General features: G+C 33.6%; 3 protein-coding genes and 1 long non-coding RNA gene across 4 annotated transcripts; 3 read left to right on the forward strand and 1 right to left on the reverse strand.

Annotated features, from left to right (window-relative positions):
- The first annotated feature begins 491 nt into the window (after positions 1-491).
- Positions 492-2,100, forward strand: LOC113757070 (stearoyl-[acyl-carrier-protein] 9-desaturase 6, chloroplastic-like). The gene is made up of 2 exons (XM_027300476.1): positions 492-1,091; positions 1,534-2,100. Exons 1-2 carry the CDS (start codon positions 492-494, stop codon positions 2,098-2,100), a joined length of 1,167 nt encoding a protein of 388 aa, XP_027156277.1.
- Positions 2,101-8,594: 6,494 nt separating this feature from the next.
- LOC113757073 lies at positions 8,595-13,609 on the reverse strand. The gene is made up of 6 exons (XR_003466182.1): positions 13,520-13,609; positions 13,107-13,145; positions 12,809-12,878; positions 11,046-11,195; positions 10,649-10,696; positions 8,595-8,832 (listed from the first exon to the last, which is right to left on the reverse strand). It is a non-coding gene; the product is annotated as an uncharacterized LOC113757073 (long non-coding RNA).
- Positions 13,610-15,337: 1,728 nt separating this feature from the next.
- On the forward strand, positions 15,338-17,145 carry LOC113757071 (pathogenesis-related protein 5-like). The gene is made up of 2 exons (XM_027300477.1): positions 15,338-15,345; positions 15,393-17,145. The coding sequence occupies exons 1-2, from the start codon at positions 15,338-15,340 to the stop codon at positions 15,877-15,879; spliced, it is 495 nt and encodes a 164-aa protein (XP_027156278.1). The 3' UTR covers positions 15,880-17,145.
- A 6,862-nt stretch (positions 17,146-24,007) lies between these two features.
- Positions 24,008-25,651, forward strand: LOC113757072 (stearoyl-[acyl-carrier-protein] 9-desaturase 6, chloroplastic-like). Its single transcript, XM_027300478.1, has 2 exons — positions 24,008-24,607; positions 25,085-25,651. Exons 1-2 carry the CDS (start codon positions 24,008-24,010, stop codon positions 25,649-25,651), a joined length of 1,167 nt encoding a protein of 388 aa, XP_027156279.1.
- Positions 25,652-25,895: the final 244 nt, after the last annotated feature.

Below are 25,895 nucleotides of genomic sequence, written 5' to 3' on the forward strand. Positions count from 1 at the left end.
ATTAACTTCTTCACTCTTCATTTAACTTTCCATTAAATTTAGTCTTGTAATCTTTGTGCTCTCTTTATATTATAGTAAATCTACTATCCTTTCGTCCGTGAACTTATATCAATTGGACCGAATCACATAAATTCCTGTATTTCTCTATTTGATTTATTTATTTTATTATTGTCATTATTAAGTTGCCATGAACCCTAATATTTCTTGGGATCAGACCTGATGCTAACTGTTGTATTATGCAGGGTGACCGTCCAGTACCCCATTTGAATTGTGGATACGTTCCTGTGAGAGGGTGAAATTACTTTCTAGGGTAGTAGGTATCCTACGCCTCCCTCGACTTTCTTCCTAGTTACCAAATATCCCATTTCTTCTCGCTCTTGTTCCGATAATCAAAGTACTTCTATCCAACACGCAAGTGCAAGGTCTTGCTGGCACAGAATAAGTATTTATTGATTTCATTAATTAACCCCGTCCCAAAATTACCTCTAGCCATGCAGACCTCGGGACTCTTCCACAGCATCACCGCCAACACCGTCGCATGGACTCCAATTGGCACCGCCCTCGCCACCACATTCAAGCAACCACCGGTCCGTGCCAGGGCAGCCCCACCAAAACCCGCAAAGCATTTTCAGGCTAGCCGTTACATGCCACCAGAAAAAGCAGAAATCTTCAAGTCACTAGAACATTGGGCCACCCAAAGACTCCTCCCACTCATCAAGCCAGTGAACCAATGCTGGCAACCCATTGAATTCCTCCCGGACCCGGCCAAGCTTTCTGCCGACGAATTCTCCGATCGGGTCGGGGCCCTACAAGAAAGAACAGCTGGACTTCCAGATGAGTATTTTTTGGTGCTGGTTGGTGACATGATCACTGAGGATGCACTACCAACATACCAGTCGTGGATGAATACTCATGAAGGGGTTCGTGATGAGACTGGTGCGAGCTCAAGTCCATGGGCTGTTTGGACTCGGGCATGGACGGCTGAAGAACATAGGCATGGTGATTTGCTCAAGACTTACTTGTACCTCTCTGGTAGAGTTGACATGCTGATGATTGACAGGACTGTGCAATACTTAATCGGTGCTGGAGCGGTGAGTTCTTCATTTGGCCAAATATTCTGTTGGTGATTCTTTCAAAAAACAAAAAAAAAAATTCTGCTGGTGGTATTGTTTACATGCGTCCTGCAAATTTAAGGGGCAAAGTGTTATTAACCCTTTGTTTAAAACAAAACTTGTGTAAGTTCTGTCCTACAAATTTTTTCTTATCAAAATTTAAATGTGCCCCTTAAATACACATCTTCATGAATCTTGCCCCCCCCCTCCTTTAAATGCCAAGCTGATTCCACCAGTACACACACTCATATCATGTTTATTGCCCTCCTGCATTTAAATATTTTTATAAAATTTTTTCATCATTGTCAAAACATTAACACTTGAATCTATCTCCGAACACTTTCTTTTTCCTCTTCCACATCCTAGCATCACGCATTAGCAATTCTGCATTTCATTTCTAACATTTGTTGTGAATTCACAGGATTTGGGATCAGAATGTAACCCATATTTAGGATTTGTATACACATCTTTTCAAGAAAGAGCCACATTCGTGGCACACGGCAACACAGCTAGGCTAGCCAAGGAAGGAGGTGATCCGGTGCTTGCGCTCATTTGCGGGACCATTGCCGCCGATGAGAAGCGCCATGAGATTGCCTACGCTAGGATTGTTGAAAAGCTACTGGAAATCGACCCCAATGGGGCCATGCTGGCCATATCAGAGATGATGAAGAAGAAAATCACAATGCCAGCTCATTTGATGCATGATGGGCAGGACCCTCATCTGTTCGAACACTTTGCAGCCGTGGCACAGCGGATTGGAGTTTATACGGCCGATGATTATGCTAACATTCTCGAGTTCTTCATTGGACAGTGGAATTTGGAGAAGATCCAAGGATTGGCGGGTGAGGCGCGGCGTGCACAGGACTTTGTTTGTGGACTGCCGCATAGGATTAGGAAGTTTCAAGAACGAGCTGATGAGCGAGCCAAGAAATTGCAGCCCCGAGGAGTGAATTTCAGCTGGATTTTCAACAAGGAATTGACCCTGTAGTGGTAATACTTTCAAGGGTCTAAATGGAATGTTTTAGTCACCAAATATAATATTTGTCCCACTTAATTAAAATTGTTGGCGAAAATGAGACAAATTTGATATTTAAGTAGGACATATTTTATATTTTAGAGAATAACATGCAAAAATTTAATACTTAATTAGAACTGAAGCGGTACACGTATTATGCTTTAGAGACCAAAGTGAGATAGTCATTATACTTTAGAGATTAAAGTGTTCCATTTAAAAATTTAGGGACCAAAATGAAAATTTGAGTATAATTGAATGATTTAAAATGAATAACAAATTTCAAAACTTTTTGGGAGGTCAAACTCTCTCTTATCATTTTTCCTCTGCAGCAAGCACAAAGGATTTCTACGAACTTTTGTCCACCCGGAATTAACTGGTTTCTCGTATGTAAATAGCTTTTCCTTCTACGGTTAATATTACTAGCTGAGAGTACGTTTGAAAGTTGAAATAATTGAGTTTGCACCCATAATAATGCTGCAAAGGAATTAAATTGGTCATACAGAAAACATAGACGCTTCCTGTGCACTATGGTACTCAGTTACTAACAGTGATGAAGCCAGGATTTTTTCCTCGGAGGCCAAAATTTTTTCGGACAAAATTACCTTAATATGTTATGTTCAAAATAATTTTTATTTATTTAAATATATGACATCTTAAAATATCAAATATTAACTTTAATTATAAAGGTATGTCTATTTCATAAATATATAACATAGTCATAACTAAAATTAAGACAAGAAATAACCTTTGATTAAATATCTTATAACATCACAAACCACCTAAGTTGCACATTATGAGAAGATGTTCCAATATGTCACTTGTGCAAAAACAAAAATATAACTATGCAATATAAATATAACTATTTTCAATTAAAAAAAGATAAATGCTATGTTAGCATACCCTAAAATTTTATCCTCTTTTATTAAAAGTAAATTGAGATTTACGTTCTTTTATAGAACTAAATTCATGTATAATTGAATCAATGCTAAAGTTTCGAACAACTTCCTTTTTTTTATGTACATTATTAGGCAATCATTCAAGAAATTATCTTTTATCTTGTTTTGGAGCTTTATTTTGATTATCTTCATAATTGAAAATGTCCATTCTATAGACTATAGAACGGAGCCAGGATTTTTTCTTTGAGAGGGGTGCCAAAATTTTTCTGAACAAAATTATCTTAATATGTTATATTCAAAATAATTTTCATCTGTTTAAATATATGACATCTTAAAATATCAAATATTAATTTTAATTATAAAGGTATGTCTATTTCATAAAGAAGACTGAGATATCCTTTTTAAAATAACAACCTGAATCTCTTTTTATTGGTAGGTAATAACAGCTTACGTTACCCCAAAAAAGAAGACTGAGATATCCTTTCTATGGTATAGTTAAAAGGACGGTCAGTATTAGATATGAAAGCTCTGTTCAGTTAAACTGGTTAGAAATATTATGTAGGCAAGTGGTAAAATTAACTAGTACAATCTTGTTTAAATAACTGTAACCATGGTAACATGATCCCACAGTTGAGACGGAGATGTGTTTAATTAGGTAGGAGAAGGTTTAAGAAATTGATTAATGCAGTTCTATCTGGCAACATGAGCTCATCCATGGACTGATCACAGTCATACTTTGTAAATTTAGAATCTTTCAGGTACACAAAGTTGTACATTGATCACAATCAGTACAAGATTATCGATATGAGACTTTCTTCTTGCATTCTTCGGTAACTTCTACATGGTCCTTATGATACTTAGTTAATATATCATTGAGCAATATAGAAACGCAATATGTTTCGGAATTGGTGAAATACCTAGTTCTTCATTAGCAAAGACATCATTAGGAGACGTAGATGTTGGAAAATTTGAGATTGAATTATCATGTTTGATTGAAGCATTAGGATCAATCTTTGGAATAGTTTGATACCAATCTATTTCTTCATTTGAAAATAGAATAGGATATCGAAGTGCATCATAGCAACCATAATATTGCCTAACTCTGTGTCTAGTACCAGCATGAGAATGTGCTACCATTTCTCTCTCAAATGGTATGTTTGCATTATTTCCTTCAACCCACATTGCATTAACTTGATCAGCAGGCCGGCAATTATAATCGTGTTAATATAAATTGACATCTTTCATGACACGGACTTGAATATCAGATATTGAAAGAAAGTCTTGTAATCTTTTGAAAAAATTTAGGTATGGTTTTTCTTCCCAAATGTTCATTAACTTCTTCACTCTTCATTTAACTTTCCATTTGGTATTATGCACATTCTATTTTTAAACTCATGTGCAATATCATGAAAGTATAATTGAAAAATATTCAGGACTATTCTCCTTAGGTGTTAGATCAGGAAAATCATGATAGACTTGTCCTTGCATTTGGGCATGCAAATGGGTAGAATTTGGATTAAATCCCTTTGATCTAGTTCCAAACTTATTAAATTTAGTTAGATCCAGACCGAAACCTTTATGGATCTGAAAAAGTAAACTCAGACTCAGGCTCTCATGGATCTAGAAATCCAATAGGTATCCGTGAGTATTTTTCTGAATATACAGTGAATAACTAAAGTAAAAATATTTTAAAAATATATAAAATTAAAAAATAACATAAATACCATTCAATTTTTGTTTTCAAATAATAAAATTAACATTCAAGAATTTGAATACAATATTATGAACTCAAAGGAAGAATTATTATCAACTAGTCTATCCATTTTCAAAGTTTCAAATGCATCTATATCCAATTTACTTACACACACACATATACATGGATTTAGATAGGGTTTGATTTTTTATTATTCGTATCTAATTTCAGATCTAAACTAAATCCTACCTGGATCCATGTATAAATAATATATATATATATAATTATGTATACTTATATAATTTATTTATTTGAATCACAATTGCGTTGTAACATGTGCCCCATTTGGCTAAATAAGGGGTAATATGCTTGGTGAAATAGTAATATGAATATATATATATATCTATATATATATAGCAAAGTATTAGAAAGAAAAACAAAGTGGAATTAAACAATCAAAAGAGTTGAGGGTAGCAAACTAATGTTTCAAAAAGAAAGGAGGAATAGTAGCATATGTTTGTAATTTTAATTAAACTTCTTGACTAATGTGATTAAGCCCGGACACTCTATTTAAAGATTGGAATTGGCGAGCTAGTTTCATGAACAACCATACGTACGTGCATGAAAATATCTTGTCAAAACAAAATTGATTGGAATTAGCTGGCCAGTTTCATGAACAACCATACATACGTGCACGAAATATCTTGTCAAACCGAAAGTGATTGAAACCATACATAGATTTGGCCATAGCTCGCTACAATAGTTGCATTTAAGTTGGCTACAATCTCCATCTTTACCCACCTAGTCTATTGACTACCACCTAATCCCTTACATCTTTTTAATTTCACGTAATTACGCTATTGCTTAAGTGGTATTAGTAAGATTTGAAGACGATATTTTTTTGTATGTTTGCTAGAACTTTTTAGATTTAACTAAATTGTGTTATGCAATTAACTTGGAATGAACTTACTATATCATGTTTTCAATTTTATTTGCTAAATGTTGAGGCCTTAACTATTATTACCTTCTTTGTACCTTAGTGTTTTTCTAACTGAATTTTATGTTTAGAATTTTTGAGCAAGTACTAACACAAAATTTAGCTTAACAACGACAAATGCATAAATGTAGTGAGATAATAGAGAAATCAATATCACATGGCCATTTATAGGCACATTGATCATTGTCAGTACTGATCTATTGACTAATTGCATGAGCATTATAACTAACACTCCAAGCTGGAAATGGACCTATAGTAATTTTTTTTTTTTTTACATTGTATATTGCTACTGCACAAATCGTTTTACACTAATAAGATGTGCAAATTAGGGTCCATTTACACTAATAAGATATCCTCTTTTTTTATGGAACTTATTCATTATAACAAAATAGTAATTAACATCAAATCATTAACAAAATAGACTCCATTGATCTCACACTAATAAGCACACACAGACTAATACCTCCAAAATATCTCTCTCGTACATCCTTCACTAAAAGAATCATTAGACTTCCGTCTTATCATGTTCTAAATTTAACATCCCAAATTTATTTTCATTAAAAGTTTCCTCTCTTTGTGGTAAAATGGGACTAAAATTGTTACAAAAAAAAAAAAGAAATAATTCTTTAGTATAGTAAAATGGGACCTAAAATTGTCACAACAAAAACGAAATAATTCTTTAGAATTCATCTATTAAAATTTGACGTATCTAAATGAATAACACTATAGATTGCCAATATAATCATCATTAGGAAATTTTAAAAAAATCTGCTTCAGAGGAAAATTCTGATCTTTACTGAATCATTATCATCAAGTAACACAACACAATTAATCAAAACAAAAAAGGGAGAAAAACCCAAAACAAAATATGAAAAAAGTCAAAAAAAATAATCATTAAAGAATTAAAATAAATAGAAATTAAGGTAAAAACCATAGAAATGGATAAGGAGCTCATTTGAAGGGGATCGGAGCCTAACAATTGTCGAGATGAAGATGTTGGCAACTGGACCTTGATTTTTCCCAATTACAATATTTTTTGAAAACAAAGAGAAAAAGAAAATATATTATGTATGAAGAGTACATAATATATTTTAATCATTCCAAGCACTTTAATAAATGGTATAGAAATCATTCAAGGCACTTTTACATATGATAGATAGTAAAGTCTTTTATAACGGTCCGACTTTAGTGCATCTAGTATATGTTTAACTTACCATTTTATTGCATATACTTATATTTGTTGACTCTATTTTGCTTTTGTTTTGGTAAATGTTTAACTTACCATTTTACTGCATATACTTATATTTGTTGACTCTATTTTGCTTTTACATACTTGATTCAATTTCACTTTTCTAAACAACTAATGCAGTAATACTAAAAATCTATCTTATCAAAGATAATTTGCAAGTGAAAAAATACATGGCGACGTGGCATGAATAGACTGAATCTGCATAATTTGGATTTATGCTTCTGAGAATTAACAAATTATGCCAGCCGTTTAATCTTCTTTATTTTTTCATAACGATGTTTAGGCAGCTGCATTAAGTGTTATGGAGTGTCGCTGTGGCATATCAGCTGTCTTCGGAAAGATTGCTCCTTGGCTTTTGTTGTACTGTCCCATCCTTCTCGTTCCCCACTCGTTACGAACGGTTCCCTGCGGTTTTGTGCATTTTGCATACGGTGTAATTTTATTTGCACAACGTGTAATTTTAAAACAAATTTTTATGAGTTTCACATATATTATTAAAAACGAGGTATAAGAAGTGATTTAGACTATACAATTTTTTTGAACCAAATCCTAATCGTGAACTGTTCAGAAACAATCCTTTTGATGACCGTCCCTACCCCGTCTCCGTTACCATACTCCCTGCGATTGAGGGGTCGATCTTTCATCAACCTAAGGTAGACTAAGTGCTTAGGAACTTGTCCGAAGGTGTGTGTTTTTGCTGACATGTCAATTGGTGATTTGCTGAAAAGTTGTCGTCCTTCATGCGCCGTTCACGTGACCTGCTGCTTGCAATTGGGCTGTGAATTGCGTTTGTGAGCCACCGACTGTGTTTGCTTCCATGCAACCCACTAAAGAGAGTAATGATAACTAGGAGGTTATCGGCTGTGCTAAGCACAGCCTAGGCCCCCTATAATCTATTGTCATATAAAATAAGATTAACAGTAATGTTTGCGAAATAGCATTCTTAAAATTATAAATTACCAATCAAGTATGCAGCTAACAATATGAGACTAAACAAAACAAAAAAATCATTAGCATTGCAAAAGAGAAGAGAAGATGACAAAAGATTGGCAAGTAGTTTGACAAATAGCTTAACATCTTCAAGTGCAAGTTAGTCTTAGAGAGACAAGAGATGACTTGCTAAATACTTAATATAAAGTGTAATCATAGGCTGCAATTACAAAAGATCACATATTGAGATCCACTAGGAGGAGAACACCGCATCGCGGTGTAATTTTCAAGCTTGCCCAGAAACATTCAGTTATTCAAATTAAAAAATTAATTATAAAAAGTTACATAAAGGTGTATCAAAATCTTTGCAATAGTTACAAAAAGGACATCAAATATACCCATTTTATTTTGTAACAAAACAATGGCTTCAGAGTTCAACTACTATTTTACCAAATGAAATAAAAAAAATAAAGTTCATGACATTGACAAAATATTCATCCAATCCAATAAGAAAACTTCACGAAGAAATGCCATTGAAGTTTGCAATATAAAACTACATCCTCTAATAAACCATCAAAAAGTCAAGAAATTTGATTTATTGATATCCTTTAAGGATCATCATCATTACAAAGAATTAAAAAATAGCTTCATTACCAGTGGCACTGGTAACTGGCTAGGTTGACATTGCCAACCAAAATAAAGTTCCAATAAAAGGCAAACTACAAATTACCTAAGAAAACAAATTAGTTTACTCTCCTTGCCACTATTGAGTTGATAAAAAAAAGAAAAGAAAAGTAAATATTGCAACCCATCAATAAGGTTGACAAATAACCAAAAGCTGAAAAAACAAAAATAAGACTAACATCTCTAGAAAAAGGAAGCAAGCAAAACTACAGGCCGAACAGCAAGTGTACAAGCAATAATATGTCCGAGTTGAATTCTGCAAAAAAGAAATTAGGTTGTATGATTCTCAAACAGAGAACTCAAAACAATAAAAACGGAGTAGGTAAAACAAGTAAAAGAAAATAACTTTGGATCTCGAGGAAATAGGTTGCCGTCTCAAATTTTCACGCTTCACTTTTTTAAAGACCAATAACAGGATAAAGAAAGCAGAAAGTTACAGCAAGTTACAACGAAAAAAATCTGTTCACACAAAAAAAAGGACATTAAAACATATCATCAAGGCTTACTGAAAAAAAGTAGCCTCCTTTATCTTTTCTTCCTTCATCTAACAAAGACTTAGAATAAAAAATGCTGGCAATAGCAAATTTATTGGGGGGGGGGGAAATGAAGACGACAAAACCTTGGATCTACACTAAACAGATTAACATTAAAAAAAAGGGCCTAAATAAAATTCACATTGAGAAAACAATTTCCAAAATCCTTTGTACTATGCTATAAATCTTAATATCTCAACCCATAATAAACATCTGGGATTTAGTAGAAAATAAATATAGTTAAAATTCTTATGCTACACCATCAAATCTAGCATAGCATATGTTAAATTGCAAAAAAGAAGTAAAACAATAGGAATTAAGCACTAAACACCTAAATTTTTTTTCAAAATTTCACATCCAAATCACATTGATGCAATAGGACAAAACATCGTCCCTAAGCCACTTTTTGAAGTAAATAAATAGTTTGTAATCTAAACAGATAACAAAGGACCTAAAACTTACAATAGCAAACAATTAAGGACCAAAAAAACCTATAAAGTTACTTTTGCTGCATCATAAGTGAATACATGAAAGGGTTCGGACCACCTTAAGCAAATGGATCAAAATGCAATCTACTACATAAAAGGACACATAGAACTACATAAGAAATCTGGTAATATCTGATAAGTCAAAAAGGAAAATATTTACAAGAATAAATCAGCATTTTCTGAAAGCTTTTCGTGCCTCCTATAACAACATAAGAAAGTTTCCAAACAATGTGATATGATAATTCTACCACATTTCCAAACAACGTAGCAGATACAGTAGAACTATGTTATTAGAAAAAGGCTTTCTAAATCTAAAACCTAAACAAAGGACCTAAAGCTTACAATAGCAACAATTAAGGACCAAAAATACTTTTTTTGTTGCATCATAGGTGAATACATGAAAGGGTTTGGATCACCTTAAGCAAATGGATCCAAATGCAATCTACTACATAAAAGGACACGTAGAATTACATAAGAATTCTGGTAATATCTGATAAGTCAAAAAGGAAAATATTTACAAGAATAAATCAGCATTTTCTGAAAACTTTTCGTACTTCTTATAACAACACAAGAAAGTTTCCAAACAATGTGATATGATAATTTTACCACATCTCCAAAAAACGTAGTAGATTTAGTAGAATTATGTTATTGAAAAAAAGCCTTTCTAAATCTAAAACCTGATTCTTCTATAATCGTTATAAAACAACCAATAGTTGGCCACAATCTAAAATGCGAGAGAAACACTAACATGGAGTCACCAATTCTCAAAAGGGATAAATCACAAAAATTGAGGTCATTAGGTATGAGCGCCTTGATTACTAACTCATACTGCTACTCAGATAGTATTTGAATATCCAGTGTTCTTTTTTGACGAGTCTATTTACTCAAAAAAATTTTCTTTTTTTTTCAGACAGTGATAAATTCCTCTTGCTTCTTACAAAAATAATGGTAAGACAAAAAAAATTCAAAAGATTTGAGACTTGAGAAACAGAAATCAAAAGAACATTCTTATCAGCCAAAAAGAGTTAAAAAAAACTTCAAAAGAATATACCTCTACAGAACAGAAAAGAATGAAAGGTAGGTGTTGTCATCTTTCTTCCTACAAAGGCAATAACATAAAAATACAAATCAGATAAAAAAATATCAGTGACACAAAATACTTTTCTAAGAGGCAAAAGATCAGAAGAACAAAGGTCTTGTTAATGAAAAAAAGAAACCATGCGTCATTAAATCTAATAAACATAATCCACCAGATCAATTAAACATAATCTACCAGTTGAAGGATGAGGGACAAATCACAAAAGGGACTATAACTTCAAGCTAAACCTACCCAAATAGTACCTCAAACATAAGCCAAATATTCCAAAAACAGAAAGCATAAAATGAGCTTATTTACTTGGAATTGAAATGTGCTAAAATACAATTAAGTACATGATAGAGCAACAGACCTTCTATACATTCTTGTGCTCAGGTACAAAAAAATCAGAATTGAAAATGTTTCCACCTCTTGAAGTGATACATTCTGATAGCTTGTAACTATTCCACCTCATCGTGCAAGAAAAATATGGAAGAAAGGGTAAAGAGTTCACAAAGATAACCTGAAAACAAATAAGTAAAATAGATGGTTATTAAACAATTACCCAAAAACAATGAGAAATGTAGTCGCTGAAAGTAAACCAGCAAATTACACAAATCATAAGTTTGTATAAGGAGAAGAATCTACTGAGAGAGTATAAAAGCGAGTCTTACCAACAAAAATCAATCAATAAAAATAATGTCACTGATGTAATTTCCCCATAGGGAACAAAACACTGTACATATATGTGGAAGCAAATTCTAAAGAAGTTCCTATGCATTATTTTCCAATTTTTCTTTTTTCTAAAAATGCAAAATTGGGTCCAACATCAAAGGTCAATGGTGTGAAGCACAGGGATACTACTATTTCCTGAACATATTTTTTCCAGTCAAAGATTGAGCTAGGTTTTTTTAGTAATATAAAAGGGGAAAGATGGTATCTTCATAATAGATTACATGGATTTTGCTTTTGAAACTACATTTACCTAATTCATATAACTATGTATCTCATGAATCATGAACTGATCAAAACATCTTCAAGGAAGTTAGGCATAATAATGATTTCACTTTGCACATTAAAACCACAAAACCAGAAAAATCAACTATGAAATAAAGATTTCATCATACAGCTTCCCAAATCTTGACATTACGAAGAATACCATGTAGTTTAATAACAGATTCATTATGTTTTGGATGATTCTTTGGAACATGGGCCAAAAGACCAACCTGGAAATGGCAGTCAAAGTCCCCTTGCAATGGCAGAGACATGAACAAGAACCAAGAAAATTGACGATTTCAGTTATTTTGAAAAACCGAAACAACAACTAAACAAGAGTTGGGAAATTTGAACATAGAACATCAGCTGCTCTATCCGCTAAATTTAAGACATTTCAGCTGCTAAGAAATAATAACTGCAATCAATAGAGATAGATAGAACCCCGCTAAATTTCAAGGCAGTAAAGATAGGTAGTATGGCAAATACACGAGTACCCAGAATCATAACTGGAGAACGCCCTCAAACTGAATTAACTCTTGCAATGCCCCTCCCAATTTCGTCATATTCCGAAGCAACCAATTTAACAAGCACCATTCATTTTTATTTAACTCTAAAAGTGCCTTTACTTTTTAAACCCCTATAGGCACACACAAAAGCCTATTTCTACTTTTTCGGGTTAAAAGAAAACATTTAGACAAAAAATTCTGAAACATAGGAGACAAAAAAATTGGGGGAATGAAGAAAAAAAGTGTAAAAGTAGGTGCATTCTAGTCCAGTGAAAGCAAAAAAATTTCTCATTCGTAAAAGGTTTATGGTCAAATGTATCACCATTTCCAATGTGATTTTTAACATCAAAACTTCAACTTTCTCACCCATTCACTTATCATATCTCAAGTGATAAGTCTTGCTTCAGAAAACTTCCTGTATCACCAAAAAAATACACTACCTCATTTTTCAAATCAAACAAAAGAACTGGAGTAATTTTCTACATGCATACAATTGATTGTTCAAAGCATATTTCCAAAGCCATTCCCTATCAATCCTTTGGCAAAATGTTGTGAAATATAACATATTTCAATCCAAAAAAGTACAATTATAATGTTCTTGATTATTTAGAAAAGGGTATGAAAAAAAGCAAACCTTTTTTGACTTGCTAAACCGTCCAGAACATTATCATCCCCTCCTTCACTGCTCTCCATAAAAAAAATCCCTAAATTACAGCAACAGCAAAAAACCCAAAACAAAAACAAAAAAATTGTTTCACCAAAACATCATAAAGAGCACAATACATTATACGGAAGTCAAATTATTCCTTCTTAAAGCAATACAAAAAAACAGAAAAAAAAAAAACCTTAGAGATAAGAGTAAAAGCATATGAGAAAAAGAATTTGCTTGAATCTGGGTTTAAAGATAAGGAAAAGTCATGGAAGACACTTACCTTGAATCTGTAGTCCATGTAAATATTCAACCGTTCCACCTACAACACCATAGAAAGTACAATCGAGTATTAGGAAAAAAAACCCACAAAAATCACCGATAAAGATGACAATTTCTGAGAAGGAGATGAAGAAGAGTTTAAAAGGGAAAAATGATCTCCATATATATATATATATATATATATATTTTGCTTTTATAATGGTGGATGATCCAGCGTACTCATGATTCAACTAATGAGAGGAAGAAAGATTTGGGTAGATGGCGGTGTAGAAAAAGACTGGAGAGATGAAGAGAAACTAAGAGGAGGAAAAACATTTTGACATCTCTGGGAGAGAAAATCCCGAATCTTATTTTCTTCCCAAAGAAAGGAACAAAGAAAAGAAAAATGGAAGGGGAGAGAAGCTCTGGAGATACCCTTTAACTTGTAAGAAAAAGCCCAACGTGTGACCTTTGTTTTGTCTTGCACTGTTATTTAATGTTCAATTAAAGAAGAAAGAGAAGAAGTGAAAGACAGAAAAGAGAAAAGGAGAAAGAATCGGAGAAGAACGGAAGAAAGACGGAGCAGAAGCAAGACACACAATGTGCAGCGCAAGTGAAGACTCTCAGGAACCCTACCTATTCAGCAAGGCGTGAAATCTCGATTTTGTCCTCAATTCAATTCATCAGCTCAATCAACGGAGGACTACCATCAATCGGCCAATCACAGCGTGCCACGTCAGCAATTGGGTTCAATTGGGGGGATTGGCATTCACACATTTACTATATATGTTAATTACTATATATGTTAATAAGGTGCACAAAAGAACAAGTGGTTAATTGATCACAGCCAATGCCCATTGAGATTAATTGATTGCTGTCAAGAAGTAACCCTACGCACAAAAAAAAAAACACAAAAGGGACATCCTCATGAAATACACAAAAATGAGTCCAACATCTAGTGAGGATTTATAAATTTTCAATATAAAAGGTTCAAGAAAACATGTCAGAAAACTAAACTTTCCAAGACACAACTAAGAGGATAAACACTTCATGATAACCAAAATTGAAACTTACATCTAATAGGCCATAAAAACAGATAAATAAATGAAAAAAATCCAAAGCAGAGTATAAACTGTAATAATACACCTTCCCTAGCACACACATGTAGTCTTATTGCAAAAAATGTGCCATCAATTAAATCATCTCTTATCCAATCTCTATGTATTATGAAAAATTTATCAATTTTTCATATCTCTTCCTGTCACTAATCCAAGGAATAAGGAGAGTGTTTATAAAATTAAATAAAGACGATGCACTTATATATGCTTTGTAAATAATTAACCTAGCATTTAAACCCCTTCTCATTATGTTTATACTCTCATTAGACAAAAAATATCAATTTTGGTATTTATTTTCCCTTAAAGTATAAATAATTTTAAAAATTTATAAAAAGAATAAATAAGGTTGCATTCTAAATATTAACCTTGCATTTTAACGCTCAGGTAAGGACAAAAATATTAACCTTGCATTTGAATGCTCGGGTAAGGACAAAGTGTCTAGGTAGAGAATCTAATGACTTAGAACTTAGAATAATAATCATTTCCATAGAATAATAATCATTTCCCAACTTTATTTTCACAAGAAAATGCTCAGTTTTTCAGTAGATTAAATTTGCTCATATTTAGCATTGTCATTATTTAAAAATTATTGGCAACTTAAGCATGCTAATTTCAAAACTCTAGCTTCAAAGTAGAGTTTTAACATCTACAGGAGTACAAGGAAGAAAAGAGCAGGGACAAAAAATTATTAGAAGTACCGAGAATTTTTTGTCAGTATCATAGAGTAGGCAATTAAATAGCAAGAAAAATAGTAAAATAGTCAAAGCTACAGAAATAAAGCTAAAATTGAATCACAAGCTCAAGACATACAAATTATTAAATATAATTCAACAATTGAATTTGACAATCAAAATTAAGGCTCAGATTATTAGTTAATAAAAGCTTTGCTAAAAGAAGAGCACAAGCATTTGAACTCAACAAATAGCCCTATAGATTCCAAATAAGAAAAATTACTCTTCTGTGACTCACTTATTTCTCCAATTAGCAGCAAGAATAAAACAAAACATTTTTGAATAACCTAACAGCTAAAAAGAAGCAAGAAATACCTATTACTCAATTGATGGTAGCAAGATTTGTTTTAATTTGTTGCCTCCTACAATAACAACAAAAATTCATTCAGATACTCACCAAATAAATGAAAAAGCATTCTTCTTTTGCATCGTTTATAGTTTAACGTAACCCATAGGCAGTAGTGGAGTTGTGGAAGCATGCACATTTTACGTGAGCAACAAGTGCCCATTTCCCATATGGCCTGCCACTGCCCCGAACCAAGGCTTTCCAGTCGTAGCAAACGGTGGCTTCTATCTTCCATCCGGGAGACTCCGGAAATTCCAGGCACCAGGAGATTCGAGTGGCCGCATCTGGGCCAGAACAGGCTGCAATTTCGACTACTCCAACGACGGACGAGCCTGTGAAACAGGCGACTGCAACGGGCGACTCGAATGCGCCGGGGTGATCGGCGTTCCTCCTGTGACGCTAGTAGAGTTTACGTTGCAGGTTGACAAGAGGCAGCCGAGTTTCTACGACGTAAGTATAGTGGATGGCTACAACCTCCCTGTTTCAGTGACCCCATATCCTACAGCACCAAAATGCTACATCGGAGGGTGCTTCTCAGATATAAAAAAGGAGTGCCCTGGGGAGCTGGCGGTCCTGAATGAGCTCGGAACTTTTTCTTAAGAGTTTGATATTATCAAGCCACCAAAAAAGAAGCAAAAAACAATCATGTTACGCTACACTCAGTTTTCAAAAAATAGGAAAAAATTGGAAAAGACCTTTAAGTTAACATAAGTTTTGAAACTTACCAGTGAATTCAATGCAGAGAAGAAGAAGAATCTGGACAGCAAGTTGAGTGACAATGTTGAACCACTTAGATTACTCTAAAATCCATCAAATGGCCAACATTTGATTCAAAATAAAGCTAATTTATTAGTTTTAGATATCAATAGAAACACAAATGAAGCAATTCTTTTGTTTAAAGAACCTTCTCAAGAGATCCAAAAAACACCATCTAGATTTATTGTTGCATTTGCAATCAACCTAAGAACCAATTATCCCAAGTTTCAGACAGACATTTCATCAAACATTTGATAGCCATGCCTATGAGATTTCACATATTCACTTGAAGGCAGTGTCATACTAAAACCATGTTTTGAGTTAATGAAGCAAATATAACATAAGCAATCATTGTAAGGGATCATAACATACCTGAGATAAGTGATAAGAAAGCATCAAAACAGGGAGTAATAATACTTGAAGTAGAACTGAATTTGTACGAGAATTTCGGAAGAACAAACTAAGCTACCGTTGGACTAATAAATGAAAAAAACAATGAACTTTGACAATTAAAAGTAAAGCTCCAATTTGTTTGTCAATGGCAGGCGAAGAAGAAGAGCACAACCATGGCTGCAAACTCAGTTGCAGTTCTGGAATAATATATACTCCAAAATGCCATCTGAGTTGCCTCGCCAAGATACAGCTTAAATCCAGTTAGTATCAAGCCTGAAACACAACTCACGGCAACAATATTGTATCATCACAGCCGAAAATGAGAACAAAATAAATTCACCTATTTCTGATCTTCATCTGTTGTGAAAATCCAACAAAAAAATCAACACTATATTCGAACAAAATTTAGATTCATTAAACCCTGGTAAGGAAATAAAAAGAAGAAAAAACAAATGTTCAAACCAAAAAGGAAATAACAAAAAATTGTACTTCCATATGAAATAGCACATACCGAATCAAGAGGGAAAAAAGCCAAAACCAGAGTGAACGAAGGTTAGAATGAGAGTGTGATTAGAGAAAGAGACGTGCAAATACAGATAAAAGGTACAGGCTAAGTGAATAGGAATCCTACTTCTCAGCAGAACTGGAATAAGGGAAAAATCACATCCAAGCAGATATTTGTAATCGTAATCATACGGATGATGAATGTTGAATAGAAAGCATAATTTGGGTGGAAAATTGAATACCAAAGCTGATCAGAATAGAATGGCATACCTAAAAAAAAATTCCCCATTTCACTCCTTTGAAGTACAACTATCATGTGAGGCTCCAACAATTCGGCAACATGAGACGAAATCGATACAGAAACGGGTTAATTGGATATCAGAGAAAGAGGGAAAAACGGCTAGTGTAAGCAAAGTAGTTCACCTGCACCCAATTCTCCTGCTCTGAAGTACAAAGGCCATGTGAATGATCAGCAAATCAAGCGGCTGCAGGAGTAGCAGCTGACCTGTTGGCTTAAAGAAGGAAGTCACAAAGAGATGAGATGGTGGGTTTGGTAGCATAGCCGGTTGGGATGGGACTTGCTCAGAATAGGTGTGCTGAATTTTGCTCAGAATAGGCGCGTGGTAGAGAGAGCAGGAAAAGGCTTCAATGCAATTTGAGGGGAAGACGGTGGAATGGCAAAAGAAGGAAAAGAAATAGAAGACTTCGGTCGGTCAAGAGAAGCTTTGTAAGAAACACTTTACTTGCCACTTGTCAGATAATTAAGGAACCACGTGGCAAGAGGAAAGGAAAGCATTAAATCTGGCTGGATTCTTATATACAAGGTATATATACAAGGTAAAGGTAGAAGATAGTAATTGTCCTTTTCCTTCAACCCACTTTCGCACCTTTATTTTCTTTTTCCGTTCTTTGCTTCCTAAAGAAACCCATGTGGGTTTGGTAAGAATTGACTATTCTATGCTTCAGAATTCTGAACCGTCCTTTCCTCTCCTCTCAGTCCATGGTCCCTCACTCTTCAGCATCACCGAGACGCCCCTCACTCTTCAGCATCACCGAGACGCCCCTCACTCTTCAGCATCACCGTTGACTTCCATATCGTCCCGCGTGTGCTTCCATTTGGTTCTTCATTGGCGTTGAGGCCCTTCAAAGCTCAGACCCTTCACTGGAAATCAGGAACTGCTCCACCCACTCTTACCAACTCTTACCCACTCCAATCTCCAGAGTCCAGACGTACTCCTCTCCCCTTTCTTTGTTTCCCCTTTTCCATTTCTCAATCAACCAATCTTCTTCCTCTGCTCTTTTGTCCCTCTCCTCTTTTCTTCAACACAAGTCAATATTCTTCTTTCCATCTCTCTGTTTTTTGTTTGTCTCTCAAGTCCACTGCTTTCTCCATTTTAATTTTGTGCATGCTGTTCCTACCCCTTGATTAAATTTTCTTTTATTCTCTAATAAATTTTATTTGCTGTTCCAGACTTCCAGTTCATCTCAATCGGACTCTCAGGCAGACAGACACCCAAAAAGACTCCAAGTTTCACTAATGCCGACTCTCCGGATGATTGGCAATTAACCCTTTTTTGTATTTGTCTTGAATAAGACACCGAATCATTTTAATCATGTTTAATGATATAGTGTTTGTGGAGTTTTAACTTGAACAGAAACAGCAGTCAATCTCACTGGTATGTCAAATCTTAAATCTTTCTAAAACACTTTTTGTGGAACATAGTTTTTCGAGTAAATCTACTTTTAATGCATAAATGATTCTCAATTACAGATGGTATGTTCAGATGAATATACAATGGCAAGAAATACCATGTGGCAGATATTGTTGCAGTACTCAGCAGGACTGGGAGTGCCGGTGTTGATCGAATTATTGTAAGTCTATATCCCTGAACAAAACTTTGGTCTATTTCATACGGATATGTCTCGTGCGACTATTTTTCTGGTTGGTATTATTATTAGCTCGTTGCAGAGGATAAGTTTGCAGCCCATTAGCTCGTTGCAAAGGATATGTCTCTTACATGGACTATATGAATTGTTGTATGATGGCTTCATTGTGAGTCATATTGTACTGGATGTGGTAAATATGCTAAAATGAGTGGTTATGAGGCTATAAAAGTTATTTCCTGATCAATGTGAAATCTTTGCTGTTAACCAAGTCCAAATGAACCAGATAATATTAACCAACAACTTCTCTCATTAAAGCTTGCATGCCATTTTTCTCTTATTTTCCATGCATTAAAATGTTTCGAGTTGTTTCACCTGTTTGTTTCATTGTTCTCCCCTTGTGACCTTGAATCAATTTGGTGAAGGCTCAACCTTGCAGTGAGCTTGACATGGAAATGAAGTGCATACTGATTTCAGAGTATATGACAAAGGTTACTTTTTTGTGTTGTATGATAACTTGCCTAAGCTTCTTTGCGTGATCTAAGGTTAGAGTAAATGGAATGCAAGAACTCTGCTTATGCTTGTGATTATCTTTTTGACAGATTTCAACTTTATTTTTGAACGAAGCACTGCAATGTATTGGGGAAGAAGGTAAAGTTTTCCAGTTCGACACTTAACATATTTTGTTTGTAGACTATCTTCTTATGGATTGTGCCTTCAGCTTCATTACATAGTGGAGCTGAGTTTAGGCCATATATGACTTAAATGAATCTGAAAAAATGAGGTCACTTGCTCGTTTGTATCAATTGTCTGAAACTTCTGCAAAATGTCACTTTAAAATAAAAAATTAACTTCTGCAAAATGTCACTTGAGCTAAACTACTTCTTGGAAGGGATATAGGGTATATCTCACTTGATCTAAACTACTTCTTGGAAGGGATATAGGGTATATCTTGTAGGTTTATTAATTCTTTCTGCAAATTATTTAGCTGACTGTTCTGTTTTACTTTGTAGGTAATGAACGTATTGAAAATATTGTGCCAGTACATTGTGATGATGAGCAAAAGGTTGATCGATCATGAGACAACTTCCAAGGAGCTGCTACAATTGGGCTGGACTCCATGCTTTGAGCAAATTCTACATTGGAAGATTTTGTGAGCAATATTGTTCTTTGTTATAACCAAACCATGCAATCTTTAACAAAAGTCCTTTTTTTTATGGTACTATAGGAGTCTTTTCTTTTGCCTACAAAATTGGGTTTAAAATTTTTTCGAGCTGGTTTTACTTTTTATTATAGGAGGATATTCTTGTTCTCGCAATGGCAAGACTTTTCCTTTGGGATTGTCCTCAACATTGTTGGAATGACGGTACTGAAGAACAGTGCAGGTCATATTTTATCTTTTATAAGATGGATGTTCACCAGCTGCAGTTAATATTCAAATACTTACCAATACTTTCATTTACAGAGAGTTACATTTATCAGGTAAACAAAATGCAACTCTCTCTCTCTCTTCCCTTACTATATGTGGCTTATATTCTGCATTTTGGTGTGTACATTAACTTGCGAATCCATACATTGTTGGTCCATTTACCTGTACAATAGATGCTCAGTGACTTCCTCATGTGTCCTAAATAAAATGTCAAGCTTCCTTGCATAGTCCACTACCCCTTTTCAGAATGGAATATAGTAATACCAACAAATCATTATGATATGAAAAAAATTGCATTACTTTTTCCAGTATATGTTAATGTGCCTACTGCTTGGTACCTATAAATGTGAAAGGTTGTGACAGTAATTGTTCCAATTTTTTGCTACTATAAGTAATGTGTCAATTATGTACCTGAATAGCATAGTGAGAGCTGGCATTAACTTGAAAGTACGGGGAAGAAATCTTCTTTAGGGATGATAATAAGCACATAGGTATAATCATGCGTTGTGTAAATCAGCAAGTCAAACTTGACTGAGAAGTTTCTACACAGGATGATTACTATTTTATATGTTAACACAGGATGGGGAGAATAGCATTTTCCAGAGAGTTGACTGGTACAGAGTGGTTTTGGATGAATCTCATACCATCAAGTCCTCTAAAACTCTAGGTGCCCAGGCTGCCTTCAAATTGTCATCCTATTGCAGGTGGTGTCTTACTGGTACCCCTCTTCAGGTATGGCAGCAGCAAAGAATTCTGGCATTAGTTGAACAAGTGCCCGAGTAATCTTTTGCCTGATTGTTATTAAACCACAGGCTATTGTCTAGCATGTATCAATTAAGGTCATTATCAATTGTTGCAGAACAAGTTGGAAGACCTTTATAACCTACTTTGCTTCTTGCATGTTGAACCATGGTGTAATTAGGCTTGGTGAGCTTAAATTTTTTTTTGTTGACAATTTTATGGCTGATGCTCGAGATGATTGAAAAACAAGCAGTTACTATTCAGTTTTTGCGTTACATTTCCTAGAAAAATTGTTCAACGAGTTAAAGATGGCCAAGTCTTTTTTTTTGTTTATTATTATTTTTTTAATCAACATTATAGTGCAAATGAGCTTGTTCCCTCGCTCTTCCCATTTGCTGAAATTTGTTTACTGCTTGTTATAGGTGGCAAAAACTGATTCAGAAGCCATATGAGAGTGGTGATTATAGAGGGATAAAGCTGATCAAGGCTATTTGGAGGCCACTAAAACTCTTCCTCTGCGTTTGGATTGAGTGTTTTTGCACCTGTTTTTGAAAAACTGTTTTTCACATTCCAAATGCTACAGTAATGTGTATTTCAAAAACAACTTCAAAAACACCATATCCAAACAATATATCAAAAACAACTCCAAATATATTTCAATTATGTATATTTAATTTGTATATTTTAATAAGTATATTTCAATTTGTATATTTTAATTATGTATTTTAATATGTATATTTCAATTATATTTTAATATATTTTAATATGTATATTTCAATTATGTATATTATATATATTATATTAATATAAATATATTTATTTCAATTATGTATAATATTATATATATTATATCAATTGAAATAAATATTATATATTTATATAAATACATTTATTTATATATAAATTTATAAATATATTTATTCAATTTTGTTTTATAATATATATTAATATATATTAATATGTATATTTCAATTATGTATATTATACATAAATTATATTAATAATAATGTATATTATATATATTATACATTTCTAATATTATATATTTATACATACATATTATAAATATTTTATTTTATTTATAATATATTTATATATATTTATAATATATTTACATAAATATTATATGTTATATAAATTATATATAATATAATATATAATATATTATACATTTATATAAATGTACATTTATACATAATATATAAATATTTATGTATATTTATAATATACATTTATATTATGTATAATATATAATATAATACAAATATATATTTATATTAATATACATAATATTAATTTTACATTTATACATAATATTAATACATGTATATATTTATATTAATTATATTAATACATTTCTACATAATATTAATATATATTTATAATTTATTAATTTATACATTTATACATTTATACATTTATATAATATTCATTTATAATTTATACATTTTTAATAATATACACTTATACATTTAAATATACATTTATATTATGTATTATATATAATCTAATACATTTATACATTTATATTAATATACATAATATTAATTTTACATTTATACATAATATCAATACATATATACATTTATATTAATTATATAAATACATTTCTACATAATATTAATATATATTTATAATATACTAATTTATACATTTATAATAATATACACTTATAATTTATAATATTCATTTATAATTTATACATTTATAATAATATACACTTATACATTTATAAATATATTTATATTATGTAATATAATACATTTATATATTTTTATACGAATATATAAATATATTTATTTATAAATATCTATAAATGTATTATAAATGCATAAATGTATATTTATATAAAAATATAAAAATTATAATATTCTAAAAATACTCAAAAATATGTTTCAAAAATACCTCTAAAAATAATCCAAAAAAATCTACAGTAAAAGTTTTTCATATAGTTTTTGAAAAACAACCCAAAAAACAACTAATCCAAACGGACTTGTTTTTCAGATTCAAAATGCTACAGTGGTGTTTTTGAAAAACAAACCCAAAAACATCTAATCCAAACGGAGCCTACTATTTACAGACAGAAGTAATTATCATTTCTTTTTATGTAATAACTGCTTCCTTCTATTTCTTCAACAGCTTATGGTACTTTTTTTTTTTTATCTCCACGAAAATGTAGATTTAACTCAACATCTCATGACTACTCTATGGGGAAATATGATTATATGTTACATCAAGCCTTCTCCTTCTAGATTTAGACTGACCAGATATGTAGCTCATGAAATATAATCACTACCTATGGGTGAAGCTCTCAATATTGACAACCTCAACATTAACAATCTCAATATGAACGATTGACAATCTACTTCTTGTGTTATTTTTACTTGTACCTTTGCTACACCGATAGTCAACGATCTACTTATTATCTGTTTTTAGTCATAACTTTACTACATCAATAGCCTATTATGTCCTTTATTATACTTTTCGTTTTCATTTTCTTCTATTTTTTAGATTCTTATTAGTTTATTGAGCAAAACTAGGCATGCCAGTCTTTGAATTCTACACCGCGCACATGCGCGGTGTACACCTCCTAGTTCGTCAAAAAATGAATAGCCAAACCAACCCACATGGCTGGTAAATCTAAGAGATTTTATCGGTCGGCAAATTGGAGATGGACAATCACGCCCCCAAAACTTATCAGCACTGGAGGTGACCAATTCCCCATAAATCGATGAGTCAGCGTCTGAACCTGATCCCGCAGGTTTTCCACCAGCCTTTGACTGATGGTCATCGTCAACGCATTAAAATTTGATGGAGTAGGAGGTCAAAGATTCAAATCTTGACTTCCATCAATTGTCATATTAAAATAATTTGCTTAATAAAAAATTTAAACTGGTACATGATGCACTCGTGTGATTCGGTGATGGTTTCTATCCAACACTCACGTGCAAGGTCTTGCTGGCACAGAATAACTATTTATTGAGTTCATTAATAAACCCCGTCCCAAAATTACCTCTAGCCATGCAGACCTTGGGACCCTTCCACAGCATCACCGCCAACACCGCCGCATGGACTCCAATTGGCACCGCCCTCGCCACCACATTCAAGCAACCACCGGTCCGTGCCAGGGCAGCCCCACCAAAACCCGCAAAGCATTTTCAGGCTAGCCGTTACATGCCACCAGAAAAAGCAGAAATCTTCAAGTCACTAGAACATTGGGCCACCCAAAGACTCCTCCCACTCATCAAGCCAGTGAACCAATGCTGGCAACCCATTGAATTCCTCCCGGACCCGGCAAAGCTTTCTGCCGACGAATTCTCCGATCGGGTCCGGGCCCTACAAGAAAGAACAGCTGGACTTCCAGATGAGTATTTTGTGGTGCTGGTTGGTGACATGATCACTGAGGATGCACTACCAACATACCAGTCGTGGATGAATACTCATGAAGGGGTTCGTGATGAGACTGGTGCGAGCTCAAGTCCATGGGCTGTTTGGACTCGGGCATGGACGGCTGAAGAACATAGGCATGGTGATTTGCTCAAGACTTACTTGTACCTCTCTGGTAGAGTTGACATGCTGATGATTGACAGGACTGTGCAATACTTAATCGGTGCTGGAGCGGTGAGTTCTTCATTTGGATTTTTGCATGTTGAAAATCGGATTTTTTTTTTTCCAAATATTCTGTTGGTGGTTCTTAAAAAAAAAATTCTGCTGGTGGTATTGTTTACATGCATCCTGCAAAGTTAAGGGGCAAAGTGTTATTAACCCTTTGTTTAAAACAAAACTTGTGTAAGTTTTGTCCTACAAATATTTTAACTGTCCAACAAATTTTTTCTTATCAAAATTTAAATGTGCCCCTTAAATATACATCTTCATAAATCTTGTCCCCACCCTCTTAAACTTCCACCAGTACACACACTCATATATCATGTTTATTGCCCTCCTGCATTTAAATATTTTTATAAAATTTTTTCATCATTGTCAAAAAAATTAAAACTTGAATCTATCTCCGAAAACTTTCTTTTTTCTCTTCCACATCCTAGCATCACGCATTAGCAATTCTGCATTTCATTTCTAACATTTGTTGTGAATTCACAGGATGTTGGAACAGACCGTAACCCGTATTTAGGATTTGTATACACATCTTTTCAAGAAAGAGCCACATTCGTGACACACGGCAACACAGCTAGGCTAGCCAAGGAAGGAGGTGATCCGGTGCTTGCGCGCATTTGCGGGACCATTGCCGCCGATGAGAAGCGCCATGAGATTGCCTACGCTAGGATTGTTGAAAAGCTACTGGAAATCGACCCCAATGGGGCCATGCTGGCCATATCAGAGATGATGAAGAAGAAAATCACAATGCCAGCTCATTTGATGCATGATGGGCAGGACCCTCATCTGTTCGAACACTTTGCAGCCGTGGCACAGCGGATTGGAGTTTATACGGCCGATGATTATGCTAACATTCTCGAGTTCTTCATTGGACAGTGGAATTTGGAGAAGATCCAAGGATTGGCGGGTGAGGCGCGGCGTGCACAGGACTTTGTTTGTGGACTGCCGCATAGGATTAGGAAGTTTGAAGAACGAGCTGATGAGCGAGCCAAGAAATTGCAGCCCCGAGGAGTGAATTTCAGCTGGATTTTCAACAAGGAGTTGACCCTGTAATGGTAATACTTTCAAGAGTCTAAATGGAATGTTTTAGTCACCAAATATAATATTTGTCCCACTTAATTAAAATTGTTGGCGAAAATGAGACAAATTTGATATTTAAGTAGGACATATTTTATATTTTAGAGAATAACATGCAAAAATTTAATACTTAATTAGAACTGAAGCGGGACACGTATTATGCTTTAGAGACCAAAGTGAGATAGTCATAACCTTTGATTAAATATCTTATAACATCACA

Source organism: Coffea eugenioides, unplaced genomic scaffold, assembly GCF_003713205.1.
Source record: "Coffea eugenioides isolate CCC68of unplaced genomic scaffold, Ceug_1.0 ScVebR1_2695;HRSCAF=3770, whole genome shotgun sequence".
NCBI classification, from domain to species: Eukaryota; Viridiplantae; Streptophyta; class Magnoliopsida; order Gentianales; family Rubiaceae; genus Coffea; species Coffea eugenioides.

Excerpts from the sequence above, each read along its gene's own strand:
- LOC113757070 (XM_027300476.1), top strand. The coding sequence starts at position 492 with ATGCAGACCTCGGGACTCTTCCACAGCATCACCGCCAACACCGTCGCA. Across the intron at positions 1,092-1,533 it reads ACTTAATCGGTGCTGGAGCG|GATTTGGGATCAGAATGTAA; the intron begins GTGAGTTCTTCA and ends GTGAATTCACAG.
- LOC113757072 (XM_027300478.1), top strand. The coding sequence starts at position 24,008 with ATGCAGACCTTGGGACCCTTCCACAGCATCACCGCCAACACCGCCGCA. Across the intron at positions 24,608-25,084 it reads ACTTAATCGGTGCTGGAGCG|GATGTTGGAACAGACCGTAA; the intron begins GTGAGTTCTTCA and ends GTGAATTCACAG.